Below are 16,271 nucleotides of genomic sequence, written 5' to 3' on the forward strand. Positions count from 1 at the left end.
ACACCACCAATCAGCAAGATTCTCTTCAATTAAAAAATAACCAAACTTAATTCATTAAGTGAAGAAACACAGTTACATCCAAAAAACAACTGTTTACTACCTATTGTTCTACTTTTTATTGAAAAGCATCTTGCACTTAGGATGGCTGTTTTCTGAGTGTCACCATACACTTTAATGTTAAAGGTTAAATTAACTTTTACATGCAAGTATTATTTCCCCACGTGGGAACAATGATGATAAAAAAGATGACATAACACATGAAGTCAGTGTCTTTTTTAATTGAAAAGCTAACAAATTGTTGAGTTACAGTCTCCCCCTCCCAAACCACAAACTGGGTAGTAAACTAAATCTCTAGGCAACATATTCAAAGCTGAGAAGATTTAAAAAAAAAAAAAAAAGGGACAAAACAAGGCCTCAGATCCAATTATGAGAGCCCAGCTGCACACGAGCTTACCAGCAGCATTGAGAGGTCGGAAGACACCCACATGGTTAACTTCAAGTTGCCTTGTTCCAGTTTCCATTCATGAACAAATATCATGTTTTATTAAGTCTATTTCAGCATACTTCTAAGTTGTTTTATTTACAATGCCAACTTTGAAAGGCTCACTGAAGTTAACTGGACAATGAACTAGAGGCAGAAATCACTTTACAGAAAGAGGGAAAGCCCAAAATGCCACTTTCCGCAAAGAACCCATAGTTCAGTTTTATTCAGAGTAATGGGGGGGAAAAGGAAACTTCTGCTCATAGAAGAACCCCAGCCACAGGTCTGATCTGGATTGGAACTACACATGCAGTGAGGACAAGGCTGTGTTTGTCTACTGATCTCTAATATTAACAATTATAAACAGAGCAGTGCAACTAGCTTTTGGAACAACCCTTCTAGTGTTACACAGTGACAGGCACAGCAGTTCACTTCTCTTCACACCACTGGTTCTCTTTGCGTACCTAGAAGAGACAGAGAAGGTAGGACCTTGAGTGGTCTTTTCTGAGATGGCTAAGTACTACCTATACTGTATCATCAGTAGCCTATGTCATGTGAGAAAGGAAAATGGTAAGCCAGGAAAACACTAGGCTAAGTAAAAGCAGACTTGATGACTAACACTGAACAGCACATGCAACTGAGAGCTCTAGTCCCACTTTGTAAGCTGGCAAGAAAACCCAACTCATCCACTCTTGTTATCAGTCCCTGATTTCTAAAGCCAACGGTTTATGACCTATACAAATGTCATAGGTTTAAAAAAGAGGATTTCTGATAATGAAAAATCCCTTTAGTTCAAAATCCATTTTTTCCTCTGTTTATAAAAGAACAATATCTGGCTGGACATAACTCGGGTTATGACTGTTATCCTGGAGGACTTAATTTCTATCCCACCCACACACACAGGAATCTGATGCCCTCCTTCTGGGCACCATGCTCACACTCATGAATTAAAATTAAAGTCTTCAAGAACTCTCTCACCTAAGTGCTTAGGATCCAAAGACAGACTACAGGAGACAAAAGAGCACAATTATGCCTCTGTATCAAGACTTGCTGTTATTGGTTCTTTTGATTTCTGAAACAAGTTTGTCTGTGTAGCTCTGTGTCTGTGGAACTCACAGTCTACCTCAGCTTCTTAAGTACTGGAATAATGGGCATTTGCCACCATGCCCTTCTGGTATCAAGGAATTTTAAAAGAATTCCCAGTAAGTGTACTGACAGCTGCAGCACTAGCCCAAGACTTTATGATGGGCTTTTTTTCCTTGTCTTGGCATTGGGTTCCAGTTTCTTTTTAAAAAAAAAGTAATTAAAGATAGGCGGGTGCTACCTACCTGGGCCTCCTCCTCTTCAGTAAAGTCATTTTTGATATTGAAGGTTTTACGAATCTCCTCAGGAGTTTTCCCCTTAATCATATTGGCCACAGTCTTGCATGTGACATCAAGCAAACCTTTGATGTCTAAGTAGTTTGCAGCCTGTAAATGATAGCCGGCTTTTAGTCAAATGTACTGAATATTTAGAGATTAACAATTTATATCAAGCTCAGCTTAAAATGATATCCCATTTAATGAACTCTATGAAACTCTCTGCCCTTTAATACTGATTATTTTCAATGTAACTTTACCTTCCATTAGCTTTCTTCTTATATGTTGCTTTACCATTATCCTGGACTTTAAATTTTTTTATTTAAATTCAATTAAAAATACTAATTTAAAATTTTCCTTTGGCTCACAAATTACTAAGAAATAACTGAATTTTCAAACATTTACATTTTTCCCACAGGTTTTTACTTTATTTTGAGACAAGGCCTCACCTATGTAACCCTGAATATCCTAAAACATGCTGTGTAGACCAGGCTGGCCTCAAACTCAGAGCTCTGCCCCCTACATTCTATATTAAATGTAGGCACCACAATACCTAGCTTCAAACATTTTTCATGCTTCTACTACTGAGGTCAGAGAACACACTTTGTATATCTTGAATACTTTCACATCTGGGACTTGCATGGCCCAGAACTTAAGTCTACCTTGACAAGATTTATATGGCCATAATTAATTGTAACATCCTACATATAAATTAAAACAAGCTGTTCAGCAGTGTTCCTGACCTGGTTTTCTGTCCACTTGTTATAATTACTGAGAAGCAACACTGCAGTTTCTATGCCTGCACAACTATGTATTAACCCTTTGTGCTTCATTCCTTTTTTCACTTTTTGAAGTTCTGCTTCTAGGTAGATATCTATGACTATTACTCTTAATGAACCAATCCCCTTGATTATTATGAAAACAGCCCTCTTAACTTCAAAATATTACCACTCCTTTCTTCTGATTTGCATTAGCATACTCTTTTCCATACAGGAAGCAAAAATTAGTTTCACTTTATCTGACCTGATATTCCTATCTCTCAGAAGTGGCTGGATCATTACATTTAATGTAACTACTACATTGCATGAGTACAGAGAATATCCACAGTTGAAGATCAACACACCTAGCCAATTCAATCCTTTAATATGTGAAGGCTGTGTAATAGAACTACTTCTTACATTAACATACCAGAATAAGTTCAAAAAGTGTTCCTTGGTCAACTTTCAGGAATTCTTGGTCCCAAACAGGAATATCGTCTGTCCGCTTCTCTTTGTTCTCATCATCCTCAGGAGGAGGAGGGTCATCCTTGTGGTGGGTGCACCACTGAATGACCTACAACAACAAATTCTTCTGGTATTCTATTACAAGACTTTCAGTTCAATGCTAGGGGTATTGAACTGAATGCAGTGTAGTTCATCACTACACTGTGATTAGAACTAGCTAAAGGTTGTCTAACAAAAAGTTAAGCATCAACTTTTGTTGTTTTTTAGAGACAGGATTTCTCTGAGTAGCCCTGGCTGTCCTTGAACTCAGAAATCCCCCTGCCTCTGCCTTCCAAGTGCTAGCGCCACCACTGCCCGGCATCAACTTTTAAAAAGAATCTTAATGATCATGTACACATAGACTATCACTCCAGGGCTAGTAAGATAGCTCAGTCAGTAAGAGCACTTGTTGAAAAAGCATAAAGACCCCATTTTGAATCCTCAGTATCTACATAAAAACGTGTGACAGCTTCAACTTGCAACTCCTAGTATTGGTGGTATGGGGAACTTCCTGGTTAACAGTCTAGCTCTAGATTCAGGAAACAGAGAAGGAATGTATCAGGATACCTAATGTATTCCTCTGGCTTCAGGTTCACAGCCAAAAGACATGTGCACATTTACCACAAACAAAATTACTCATTTATACAAAGAAAGAATGAAATGATTATAACTTAAATTCATTAAAAAGTCTAGACAGGTATGGTGGCACATGCCTGCAATTCTAGCAACCACAAGGCAGCAGTAGGATTTCTTCCAAGTTCAAAGCCAGCCTGAGCCATCAAACAAGACTCTCAACAAACCAATCCAGGAGGTGGTGCCTCACATCTTTAATATCACCACTTGAGAGGCAGAGGTAGGTCAACCTCTGAATTCAAAGAGAGCCTAGTCGTCAGACTGAGTTCTAGGACACCCAGAGCTACACAGAGAAACTGTCTTAAAAATCAAAAATAAACAAAAAAAAGAAAAACCAAAAAAAAAAAAAAAAAAAAAAATAAACTCCCAAAAAAGATCTTACCTGGGCTGGGGCTTAGTTTAGTAACAGATCTTTTTTTTTTTTTTAAAGATTTATTTATTATATGTAAGTACACTGTAGCTGTCCTCAGATGGACCGGAAGAGGGTGTCAGATCTCTTTACAGATGGCTGTGAGCCACCATGTGGTTGCTGGGACTTGAACTCTGGACCTTTGGAAGAGCGGTCAGTGCTCTTAACCACCGAGCCATCTCTCCAGCCCTTAGTAACAGATCTTAAGCATGTTTGAAACCCTAAATTCAATCCCCAGTACCAAAATAAGCAAAACAAAACCAAAATAATCACTTACCTTTTTTAGAATTGCTGCATTAACATTTGGTAAAGGAACAGGATCGTCATCTCCCTCATCATCCATTCCCAAATCTAAGAAAACCAGGAGAGGGAAGCCATTATTTCTCAATTCTGTAACATACTGTCTTATTTAGGATTTCTATTGCTGTGATAAAACACCAAAATCAAGTTGGAGAGAAAAGAATTAATTTCACCTCATGCTTCCAAGTAACAGCCTGCCAAGACAGGAATTGAAGAACCAGGGCAGAAACCTGAAGGCAAGAACTAAAACAGAAGCCACTGCCTGCCCAGCCAGGTTTTTTTGTTGTTTGTTTGTTTGTTGGTTTAAGACAGGGTTTCTCTGTGTAGCCAGGCTGGCCTCAAACTTAAGAAATCCGCCTGCCTCTGCCTCCCAAGTACTGGGATTACAGGCGTGTGCCACCACTGCCGGCAAAACACGATGCTTTAAACTGACAGAGGTATCAGATCAGATACCTGTATCTGATACCACTTCCTGACTTGAACAAATAAGCCAATCCACATGCACATTTATCAAGATTTTCACTTCTGATTATCTTGAGTTTAAAAAGTTTGTCTTTTAAAGTCACAAGAAATTCTAACCAGGGACACTGCAGATATAAAACATAGAAAGCAGTAAGATGCCAAACTCAAAGAACTCCAGATCTCAATAGGCTAGAATCCGATAAGCTACAGGTATTTCAGATAAAACCTTTCTGCTTTGAGCCCACAAAGGATACAAGTTTCTAGGCAACTAATGCTTTCTTTAAAATGGCAAATGCTTCTTTGAAGCAGCACATGTCAGATCAGCATATCAAACAACCACTAAGATCAAGTAAATACTTCCGTGGCCAAAACAAGTACTCAAGGAGCATATTTGCTGTTACTTATCTATCTTTACAGAAATACTTGAACCATTTTCTCTTTATTGTGACCATTCAATACTCCATCATTCAACAGATGCTTGACTACAGACTTAATAGAAGGGATCTACAATGTTTATTACCAGAATACAGGATTTCAACTGCCATTAAGACGTGTACAAATTACCAAAAAGAATGTGTCCTGCTTTTATTTTAAAAAGTCACATAGAAGCCAGGCAGTGGTGGCACATGCTGTTAATCACAACACTTAGGAGGCAAGAGGCAGATGGAATTCGGAATTAGAGGCCAGCCTGGTCTACAGAGTGAGCTCCAGGACAGCCAGGGCTATACAGAGAAACCTGTCTCAAAAAAAAAAAAAAAAAAAAAACCAAAAAAAAAAAAAAAAAAGTCACATAGAAGACATATCCTGTGCAATCAGCATTACAAGTTCTCTACCTAAGGTGAGGAGCACTTGTCTAATAATGCACAAGCTTTAGTTCGATCCCCAGCATTCTAAGAGGGAAAAAAAAGTCCTTTGTTAGTTATGCAATCTAGCAAGCACTCCAGTCACCGATAGATGTCTTTTCTTACCTCTAAGGCATCTTCAACACAATTCAAGTTCACTTTTTTAATCAATATTCCTCTCAAATTCATTTACATCCTTACCAATTACAGTAATACAATCCTAACCCATCTAGACAAATGGCTACTAAAAAATGACAACTAAAAATATCAATTTCTCCCTTCAAAAAAAAAAAAACAAGCCAGGCGGTGGTGGCGCACGCCTGTAATCCCAGTACTCTGGGGAGGCAGAGACAGGTGGGATTTCTGAGTTCGAGGCCAGCCTGGTCTACAGAGTTCCAGGACAGCCAGGGATATACAGAGAAACCCTGTCTCGAAAAAACCAAAAATCCAAAAAACCAAAAAAGAAAAAAAACCCACAACTATATATTTATTTTATGTGGATGACTATTTGCCTGCATATGTCCATGCACCACTGCATACTTGGTGCCTGTGGAGGCCAGAAGAGAATGCTGGATGGCCTGGGAATAGTTTCAGAAAGTAGTGAGTTGCTCTATGTATGTGAGCTGTGGCTACTGAGAATTGATCATGGGTCCTCTGGAGGAGAGGACAATAACAACCACCAAAGCATCTTTCTAGCCCCATCAATTTTCTGTTTTTGAGAGTACAGTTCAGGATGGCCTTAAAACTTTCTATGTAGCAGAAGCTGACTTTGATCTTCCTGTGTGCTCTAATTACTGGCGTGCACCACTGTAACTGGCTTAATTTTCCTTAATAATCCTGTTTACTTTAGCCCAGCATGATTTCTCAAAAATTATGGAACTTAAAAATCCGTCTCACTAGTAACACACTGTAGTTGTTCTAGAACGACTTATACCACTCAAGATGGTACTGCAGCATCATTCGCCATAAAACTGGCAGTTTTGTTTAGTATCTGGTATGCTTTGTAGTTTGTAAATTCTTTATGAGCAAATATTATGTCTCACATCCTTTTAACTATCCTATAGCTAAAGTTAATATACTCCCAAACCTGTTCCAGGGTCCTGCCTCAACCTCCCAAGTGCTAAAATTAGACTACTAGACCTGTATTACTCTTAGCTTCCTTTAAGAATTTCTAAGTTGCAGACCTTTCCTATGTAAAACTCTGTAACTAATAGAGAGTAATATTCTTACTAAGTTATTTCTCCTATCAACTTTAAACACTGGTGTGTAGATTTCCTGAATATACTATTAATAACTAAAGTTTCAGGACCCATTCTTTTCTTTTTAAAGCTTTATTTATTTTATATATGTGAGTACATGGTCTCTTTCTTCAGACATACAAGAAGAGGGCATGGGATCCCATTACAGATGGTTGTGAGCCATCATGTAGTTTCTGGGAATTGAACTCAGGACCTCTGGAAGAGCAGTCAGTGCTCCTAACAACTGAGCCATCTCTCCAACCCTCAGGACCCATTCTTTTTTTCTTTTTAAAGATGTATTTATTTATTATATGTAAATACATTGTAGCAGTCTTCAGACACACAAGAAGGCATCAGACCCCATTACAGATGGTTGTGAGCCACTATGTGGTTGCTGGGATTTGAACTCAGGACCTTCAGGAGAGCAGTCAGTGCTCTTAACTACTGAGCCATCTTGCCAGCCCAATCAAGGCCCATTCTTATCCTACCTTTATCCAATCACACAAATGTGTTGCAGCAGTTTCTTCAGGTTAACAAGTAGACAATAAGAAAAGCTTGTTTAAAAAATACTTTTTGGGTAAAAAGTGCTTACCATGGAAACCTGATCTTCAGAACTCACAACAGAAGGAAAGCATCAACTCCCAAAGGTTGTTCTGAGGTATGCACAAATACATCCCACACAGAGGGACACATAATAAAAACTAAATGCAGAGACAGTTCCGTAGTTCTGAGCACTTGTCACTCTTGCGGAGGACCTGGGTTTTGTTGGGCCCCCACATCCAGCAGCTCTAGTTCCAAGGAATCCCATGCTCTCTTCTTACCTCTGCATGAACATGGTACACAATACACATACAAGCAAAACAGCCATACACATAAAATAATTTTTAAAAAATTAAATGCAGGGACTGGAGAGATGGCTCAGCAGTTAAGAACACTAACTGCTCTACCAGAGGTCCTGAGTTCAAATTCCAGCAACCACATGGTAACTCACAACCGTCTGTAATGGGATTAGAGCCCTCTCCTGCTGTGTCTGAGGACAGGTACAGTGTACCTACATAAAATAAACAAATCTTTGGAAAAAAATTAAATGCCGATAGATTTCAGGTGTAGACTTTTTGAAAGTCTTCAACAACATCCAATCCATACAGCTTATTTTCTACAATAAAACAGCAAGCAGTTCTGTTTGGTTGCCATGCAGCAAGAAAATCCCATTTCCAAATGTTATTTTTATTAATAGGAAAACAAACAAATAAAAAACACCAACATTTTAATATCCAATTTACTTGAAACAGAAATGAACTATTGTAGTCAGGCATGGTGCCATGTGCCTTTAATCCCAACACTCAGAACTCAGTCAGAAGCAAGTCATCTAAATTCCAGGCAGCCTGGTCTACAGAGGTAGTTTCAAGACAGCCAGGACTGCACAGAGAAACCTGGTCTCAAAAAACTAAAAAACAAACAAACAAGCAAAAAGGAACCATTGTCTGATCTGTAAAGTCACATTAGGGTCAGCAAGATTCTAGGGTCAGTAGAATAAGTATGCTATGCAAGAAGAGGCGAATTTGATCCTCAGAACCAACTGTAAGAGGCTGGATGTGGTAGCTTGTATTTGTAATCTAAGCACTCTTTGTAGCAAAGAGGTGAGGGTGTGTGTTGTAGCAGAGACAGGAGACCCTGCCTCAAAAGGGAGTAGGAGAGGTAAGGGGTAGGGACTAGAGAGACGGTTTAGTGGTCAAGAGAGTGTACTGCTCTTGTAGTAGACCCAGTTCAGTTTCTGGCATCCATATTGGGCAATTTACAAACACCTGTTACTCCAGCATCAGCTGAACGCAATGCCTGTGATCTTCACTGGCAATTAAAAACATATGAATATACCTAAAAACACACATAATAACAAAATTTTAAAAAACAACAAAGTAGCCAGGTATAGTGAGCACACCTCTAATCCCACCACTTGGAAGGCAGAGACAGTGAATTTCCTTCAATTCAAGGCCAACCTGGTCTACATGGAGTTTCAGGACAACATGGGCTACAAAGAGAGACTCATCTCAAAACACAACAAATGCCAATAAAGTAGAACAGGAGAGGTGAAAGTAGAAAACTGACTCCTATCTGGGATGACACACAATAATCTTTTTTGGTTGTTTGTGAGCGGGGGTCTTAACTATGTAGTCTTGGCTGGCCTGGAACTCAAGAGATCCCCAGTCTCTGCTCTAAGTGCTGGAATTAAAAGTGTGAGCCACCTTGCCTAGTAAATCTTTAAAAACAACAACAAAAACCCACACTTTAATAGTTTATGATTTTATTCACACAAAGCAGAAAGGAAATTACCTTCTCAAGCTTATAATAGACTAGCTCAAGAAAATACTTGCCCGATATATACTTCCTTTCTTCACACAAGGTTTCATACACTTACCTTCCAGCATGGTCTTGATAGTCACAGATTGTTTGGCAATTTCTACATCAACTTCAAATATCTCTCCATCAGAACTCTGCAACTTTATCGTAGGCATCTAAAAAAGGTACAATGAATAGAAATTTAAATGCTATTAATTCCATTCCATAATTATTTCATCAACTAGTCTGTCAGAAAGCAGTAACTTACATTTATTGTACAGTTCTAAGTTCTTCACAAGCAAGCCTGTAATTTTTGAAGTTGTGTGTATATACGTATGTATATGTATGTGTTTTTTTGAGACAGGGCTTCTTTGTGTAACAGCCTTGTCCTGGAACTCTGTAAACCAGGCTGGCCTTGAATGCAGAAATCTGTCTGCATCTGCCTCACAACTGCTAGGATTAGAGGTGTACACCACCACTACCTGGCTCTGCTTTTATTTAGAGAGAGAAAAATGGGAGAGGAAAATGGAGATGTGGGGAGGAAGATAATGAGGGAGGAATATTTCCCAGACTTTAAGGTCCATTTAAGGCAGGTGGTAGTAGTGCACGCCTTTAATCCCAGCACTCTGGGAGGCAGAGGCAGGCGGATTTCGAGGCCAGCCTGCTCTACAAAGTGAGTTCCAGGACAGCCAGGACTATACAGAGAAACCCTGTCTCAAAAAACCAAAACCAAAACCAAAAAAAAAAAAAAAGTCCATTTAAAGGCAGTACTGAATTTACAACTGGTTTTAAGAGCTGTGTTTCAAGCTGGGCAGTGGTGGCGCACGCCTGTAATCCCAGCACTCTGGGAGGCAGAGGCAGGCGGATTTCTGAGTTCGAGGTCAGCTTGCTCTACAGAGTGCATTCCAGGACAGCCAGGGCTATACAGAGAAACCTTGCCTCAAAAATTCCAAATCCAAAAAAGAAAAAAAAAACAAAAAAAAGAAAGCTTTGTTTGACATTTACTTTTAGAATGTGTGTGGGTGTGCACATACCTCAGCACACATGTGAGGGTCAAAGAACAAGTTGCAGGACGGTGGATCTCTCTTTCCATTGTGTGGGTTCCAGGGATCAAGTTTAAGCTTAGTAGCCAACCATTTGCTAGCCCTTTAAAAATTTAAGACACACTATTGGAGTGACTTTTGCACAGTGTGTGAAGGTTGTCTTTTGTGCTATTCAGTTATTAATTCTGTACTGTACTGGCAGAGAGCGGAGTATGGCTGGGATTTTGGTATTGTTATTCTTATGGTTCCTCACCTTCCTTGCTGAAGGTTTGGTTTAATAAAGAGCTGACAGCCAATAACTAGGCAGAAAAGGGAAGGCTGGCCTTCTGGGCTCAGAGAGGGTCTCTGGGAGAAATCAGTTGGAGGGAGGAAGAAATCAGAAGGGAGGAAGCTGGAGTAAGAGAGAGGTAATTGGGGTTTTTAAGTTAGATGAGCAGGCTGGGAGGTAGCCTAAGCTATAATAAAAAAAGTCTCTGTAGCATTGTTCATCTGCTGGCAGGTCCAAGAAATCTCCATATAATACATGCTCTTATGGAGTGAATAACAATCTGAAAAATTAACTGCCACAGTTACTAACAAACCTGAGCAAAGTCAGTCCAAAATAAACAAAGCTACCAAATAAAAGTAAATTTCCTACAATGAAATCTACCGGTAAAAAACAAGTAAGCCACTCCAAAGAGAACACTAGGATATGCTCTCTTCTAAACAAATGCAAGACCACATACAAGAAAATAAAGGACATATAGGGACCTGTTAATATGATCCCTAAAACCCATAAGCTTAAATTTAGAAGAGTCCTTTTTTTGTTTTGGTTTTTCCAGGCAGGGTTTCCTTGTGTAGCTCTGACTGTCCTAGAACTCACTCTGTAGACCAGGCTGGCTTCAACTCATAGAGATCTGCCTGCCTCTGCCTCCTAGTGCTGGGGTTAGGGTAAAAAGTAAACCACCACCACCCAGCTCCTTTTAAATTTTTCATTACCTATTACTCACTCAGTGTCCAACTTTGAGATCTTCTGACTAAGTCCCTACAAAATAAAAAGACCTGCTTCAGCCAGGCAGTTATGGAGCACGCCTTAATCAGAGCACTTAAGAGGCAGAGGCAGGTCCATCAAGATCAGCCTGGTCTACAAAGTTCCAGGACAGCCAAGGCTGCACAGAGAAACTCTGTCTAGAAAAAAAAACACAACAGCCAGACGGTGGTGGTGCACGCCTGTAATCCCAGCACTCTGGGAGGCAAAGGCAGGCAGATTTCTGAGTTCGAGGCCAGCCTGGTCTACAGAGTGAGTTCCAGGACAGCCAGGGCTACACAGAGAAACCCTGTCTTGGAAAAAACAAACAACCAAAAAAAAAAAAAAAAAAATGCATTTAAAGCCAGGAGTGGTGGCACCAGCCTTTAATCCCAGCACTTGGAAGACAGAGGCAGACAGATCAGAGTTGGAAGCCAGCATCTAAAATGGCTAGATACAGGACAGCCAGGACTATAGAAAAAAACCTTGTCTCAAAAAAAGCAAACAAAACAACAAAAAGCATTTAAGTCATAGTGACAGGTGCCTATAAACCCAGTACTTGAGATGCAGGAATTCATACAACGGGCACACAGCCAAGTTCAAGTCCAGCCTGGGTTACATAAGAATGTCTTAAAAAACAAATATAAATAAATTTAATATGGCATGGTAGTAGTGTATGCCTTTAATTCCAGCACTTGGGAGTCAAGACACAGGTGCATCTCTGTGAGTTTCTGGCCAGTCTATAGAGTGAGTTCCAGGACAGCCAGGGCTACACAGAGAAACCAGTTCTGTAATACCCAGTTTTTAGAAGGCTGAGGATCATAATTTCAAGGACCATTACATAATGAGGTCAAGCCAGTCTTGGTGGAACTCAGAGCCTGCTTAAAATGAAATACAAAAGAGGCTGGGTGATATAGCTCCTTAGCATAATGCCTAACATGTGTAAAACTCTAGTCCAATCTTCAACACTGCCCAAAAGGTGAGGCAGGGTATAAGTACATTCCATAATCCCAGCATTTTGGAAAAATTGGAAAACAGAGGATCAGGAGTTCACACCCATCTTCTTGACACATAGGAAATAAATTTAAGGCTAGCCTGGTTTTCTTGACCCTGTCTCAAAAACTGAACCCCCAGCCGGGCAGTGGTGGCGCATGCCTGTAATCCTAGCACTCTGGGAGGCAGAGGCAAGCGGATTTCTGAGTTCAAGACCAGCCTGGTCTACAGAGTGAGTTCCAGGACAGCCAGGGCTACACAGAGAAACCCTGTCTCGAAAAAACCAAATCCAAAAAAACAAACAAAAAACAAAAAACTGAACCCCCTCCCAAAATTCAAAAGCATGCATCAACTGAGATAAAATGAGTCAATAGGAAATATACATAAATATACATATATATAAAATATATAATAAATATATATACATAAATGCAAGCAACTAGCTCCTAACATAATTTGAGTTTTAGGAAAAGTCAAAACCAAACAAAAACAAATCAGTATTAATACTAAAAGTTCTAAGCCAGCAACTTATCTTCAGATTTCCCACTCATTCCTCCAAAAGAGGATTAATTCAAGACTTCTTTTAAATTCAGAAGCAACTTTTTTGTGGTAGTTTTGTTTTTTGAGACAGGGTTCCTGTGTTGCCCTTGTTGTCCTGGAACTTACTCTGTAGCAAGGACTAGTCTTGAACTCAGCTATCAACCTGCCTCTGCCTCCTGTCCTAGGGACTAAAGGAGGGCACCAAAATCCCTAACCCACATGCAACTCTGGAGGTCTGTGCTTCTGAGGGAGATACAATCCTTCAATGTTACTGTTTAAGGTACTTCTTAAGCATTTCTGGATCTTCGTTGTATTACTAACGTGAATTTTCACGAAAGTATAGGGTTTAGCACTTAAATTAACTATTGCACCTATTTTAGGGTCAAAGACTTAGGACTCAGCACATCTAAAATATTCATTCAGCTTTCCAAGACTTGTTCCCATTCCTCAAGTAAACAAGCTTTGAGAAAGGGGGTGAGGGGAGGTAAAGCTTGTTTTACAATATTCCTTTGAAATTGCCAGCTCCCACTCATCCATGGTTGAAGAGACTCAGAGTTCACTTTTCAACTCACAAACATGTCTGCAGAACAGAGAAGCCCAGAGCAGCGGACCCTCCCTATGATAAGGCAACAATAAAAGTTAATAAAACAAAGAGGCCAGTTTTTAAAAGCAAAACGTTAGGTTCTCTTTATGGTCCCTAGTAATGAGCACTCCAGAACAATTCTATGTGGCTGATAAAATTACTTTAAAAGACCATTCCGTGTTTCCTTGAAATAATTCATAATAAAAGATATGCTTAGTCATAGTTAAATTTAGGTATTAAGTTACTTGCAAGAGAGCCAGGATCTTATTAAATGACAGGGAGGCAATCGGTTAATCTGTAATTCAATGCACTCTGTAATCCTAGACTTCACTTTTGTTGGTGTGTTGGAATTAAGTGCAAAATTTTTAAGCAATAATGTATGAGATTTCGATTTGATATGCTTTCAAAAAAACCTTCAGTTCTCGAAGCTCCTGAACTTGGAAATTAAAACCACCATCCAAGTCTAGCGTGAGAATTCTAGTATACTAGACTTTAAAAACAAACCTGTTTTAAGTGACCCGAAATTCTGACACTTGTTACTAGACTGCAGGACGGAAGAGACTGCAATTCCTCTATGCCATAATACAGTCTGCTGTAACATTCTGATGAAAAACCGAGTCTCCAAACCTGAGGACTCCATGGAAAAGTGAACCAAAAGGCAGGTTTTAACACTGTCCCTTAAAAAAACCCAAACACCTCAGGTTTTAGCGTCAAGGGCTCCTAAAAGTCACACACCTCAGACAACAGAGTCTATTATAGTAATAAGTTCAGAGACCGGAGAACGTGACAAAACAACGCAAGGAAATATCGGGAGTCTGTTACCTGCATATTCGGTGGTTAAACAGGTAAGATCAATAAGGAGCTAATGAGGCCAGACAGGAAAAAGGGAGGGAGCCAAGAATCGAGTGGCAACGACCGCCACCACCTGGACGGCCCGGGACCCCTACTCAAAGCCTCGCCGCCCACCCGCCCTGGAGCGCGGAGCGGCGAAGCCTGTAGCTAAAGCAGGCCCCGGACGAAACCTGGGCCTTGCAGCCGCGTTCGGGGACGACTGACGTCGCTCGGAAAGCGACAGGCCTGCCACAAGGCTCGACTCTCTTTCCGAGCGAGCGCCGAAAGGATGGGCGACCCTAGGAGGCCTGGTTCGGCCGACTCGTGCCTCCCGCGGTCCGGGGTCGGCAACGGGCCGCACGGCGCCTCAGGATACGCCAGGCCGCCTCGCCGCCTCGTGCAGGCCACAGCCAACGCGGGGCTCCCACTCAGCCCCGCCCTCGAGGAACTAGTCCGGCTCGCGGGCTGCTACTCACCGTGCTCGGTCTCAAGGCCGCAGGCCCGAGGCTGCCGGACAGAGTTCACAACCGCACAGAAGTATCGAGAACAAGGCCACTACAGCAGTGCCGCGCGGCGTCGGCTTTTATAGAAGCGGGAGGCGGGCGCGGAGGACCCCGAGCTCGTGACGTCACACAGCGGGCCGGACTGGCCGTTGAGATCGCCTGATGGCAGGCGGAAAGTGGGCGGCAGGTTCTAAGCTCCGCAGAGGTCTCCTGAAGAGGTGCTGAGCGGCCGCGGTTGGAGGGGTGACTAGGCAGGAGAGGGGCTTCCGCCTTACTCCGCTGTCCTAAACAGTGCCATGCTCTCCTTCAACGCGAACGCCGGCACCGGCTAGGGAACCATCGCGACCCGAAGGGTCTTTCAGGCAGGGGCTGTCTTAAACTGCTTGAAAGACCCCAGTCCTGGAAAAGCCTGGAAACAACAACCCGCAAAACCGGTAGTGGGTGTGTGTTTTACTTAAAGGAGTCACCTGAGCCTGACCACCGTTAATCTCCTAATAACCTAAGGAAATAAGGTTAAGTTTGCCGGCCAAGGATTCAGAACTTGAACCTTACTCCACTGATACTGAATTAAAAAAAAAAATAGAGAGAGAGAGATACACAAGGTGTTTCTTTAGCCTAGGCGGCTTAGAATTCTTAAATACTCCTGACTTGGTACACCTGCTTATTTTACTTTAAAAGTTCTATTTTCTGTGCTTTTTAAGACGGGGTCAGCCGGACGGTGGTGGCTCACGCCTTTAATCACAGCACTTGGGAGGCAGAGGCAGGTGGATTTCTGAGTTCGAGGCCAGCCTGGTCTACAGAGTGACTTCCAGGACAGCCAGGGCTATACAGAGAAACCCTGTCTCAGAAAAAAAAAAAAAAAAGACGGGGTCTTGTTTGGCACAGAATGGCTGCAAATTGAGTATGTAAACCAGGTTGGTCTAAAATTCATGATCTTCCATCTCCCGCGCTGGTATTACAGGCATTTCCCACCACATATACTTGCCTGGTACTCGTTCTATTTTGTTTGGAGACGGGGTCTTAATGTAAACCAAGCTTGGAACTCGCTATTTAGACCAGGTTGGCTTTTAACTCAGATCTGTATGCCTGCCATTAGCCAGCGCTGAGATTAGAAGCAAGCACCACCTGGTTGGATAATCTTAACCTTTATTTCTTCCCTTTGAACTCTGAAGAGGCTTCCAAACCCGAGATAGCCCTTGTTAGAGTGGAGCGCCAAGTCTGGGGAGAGAAGACATGGATGTGGCGTGGAGGCTAACTACTTTCTTTGGGTAACCATGCTCTGGGCCTAAGTGTGGGGCCTGGGAAGCCAGTGCTGGGGATTCATCCACCAGTGAACCAGGACAGTCGGCCCAACCTGAACAGACTATGCTGTATGGGCGGCTCACAGAAGGCTGTGATAAGGTCGCAGGAATGAAACAGCTTTGAAGTAAAGGGAGAGGCCTGAAAGCAC

At 41.5% G+C, this 16,271-nt stretch overlaps 1 protein-coding gene across 1 annotated transcript; it reads right to left on the reverse strand.

Moving 5' to 3' along the window:
* Positions 1-258: 258 nt before the first annotated feature.
* Positions 259-14,911, reverse strand: Skp1 (S-phase kinase associated protein 1). Its single transcript, XM_052197353.1, has 6 exons — positions 14,795-14,911; positions 9,402-9,498; positions 4,421-4,494; positions 3,028-3,171; positions 1,810-1,950; positions 259-945 (listed from the first exon to the last, which is right to left on the reverse strand). Exons 2-6 carry the CDS (start codon positions 9,496-9,498, stop codon positions 910-912), a joined length of 492 nt encoding a protein of 163 aa, XP_052053313.1. The 5' UTR covers positions 14,795-14,911; the 3' UTR covers positions 259-909.
* Between the last annotated feature and the right edge of the window lie 1,360 nt (positions 14,912-16,271).

Source organism: Apodemus sylvaticus, chromosome 10 (genome assembly GCF_947179515.1).
Source record: "Apodemus sylvaticus chromosome 10, mApoSyl1.1, whole genome shotgun sequence".
Lineage (NCBI taxonomy): Eukaryota > Metazoa > Chordata > Mammalia > Rodentia > Muridae > Apodemus > Apodemus sylvaticus.

Coding starts and splice junctions, on each gene's coding strand:
- Skp1 (XM_052197353.1), bottom strand. CDS start 9,498: ATGCCTACGATAAAGTTGCAGAGTTCTGATGGAGAGATATTTGAAGTT. Junction 4,495..9,401: donor TATCAAGACCATGCTGGAAG/GTAAGTGTATGA, acceptor TGGTTTTCTTAG/ATTTGGGAATGGATGATGAG. Junction 946..1,809: donor CTGAAGAGGAGGAGGCCCAG/GTAGGTAGCACC, acceptor TGTCTCTTCTAG/GTACGCAAAGAGAACCAGTG.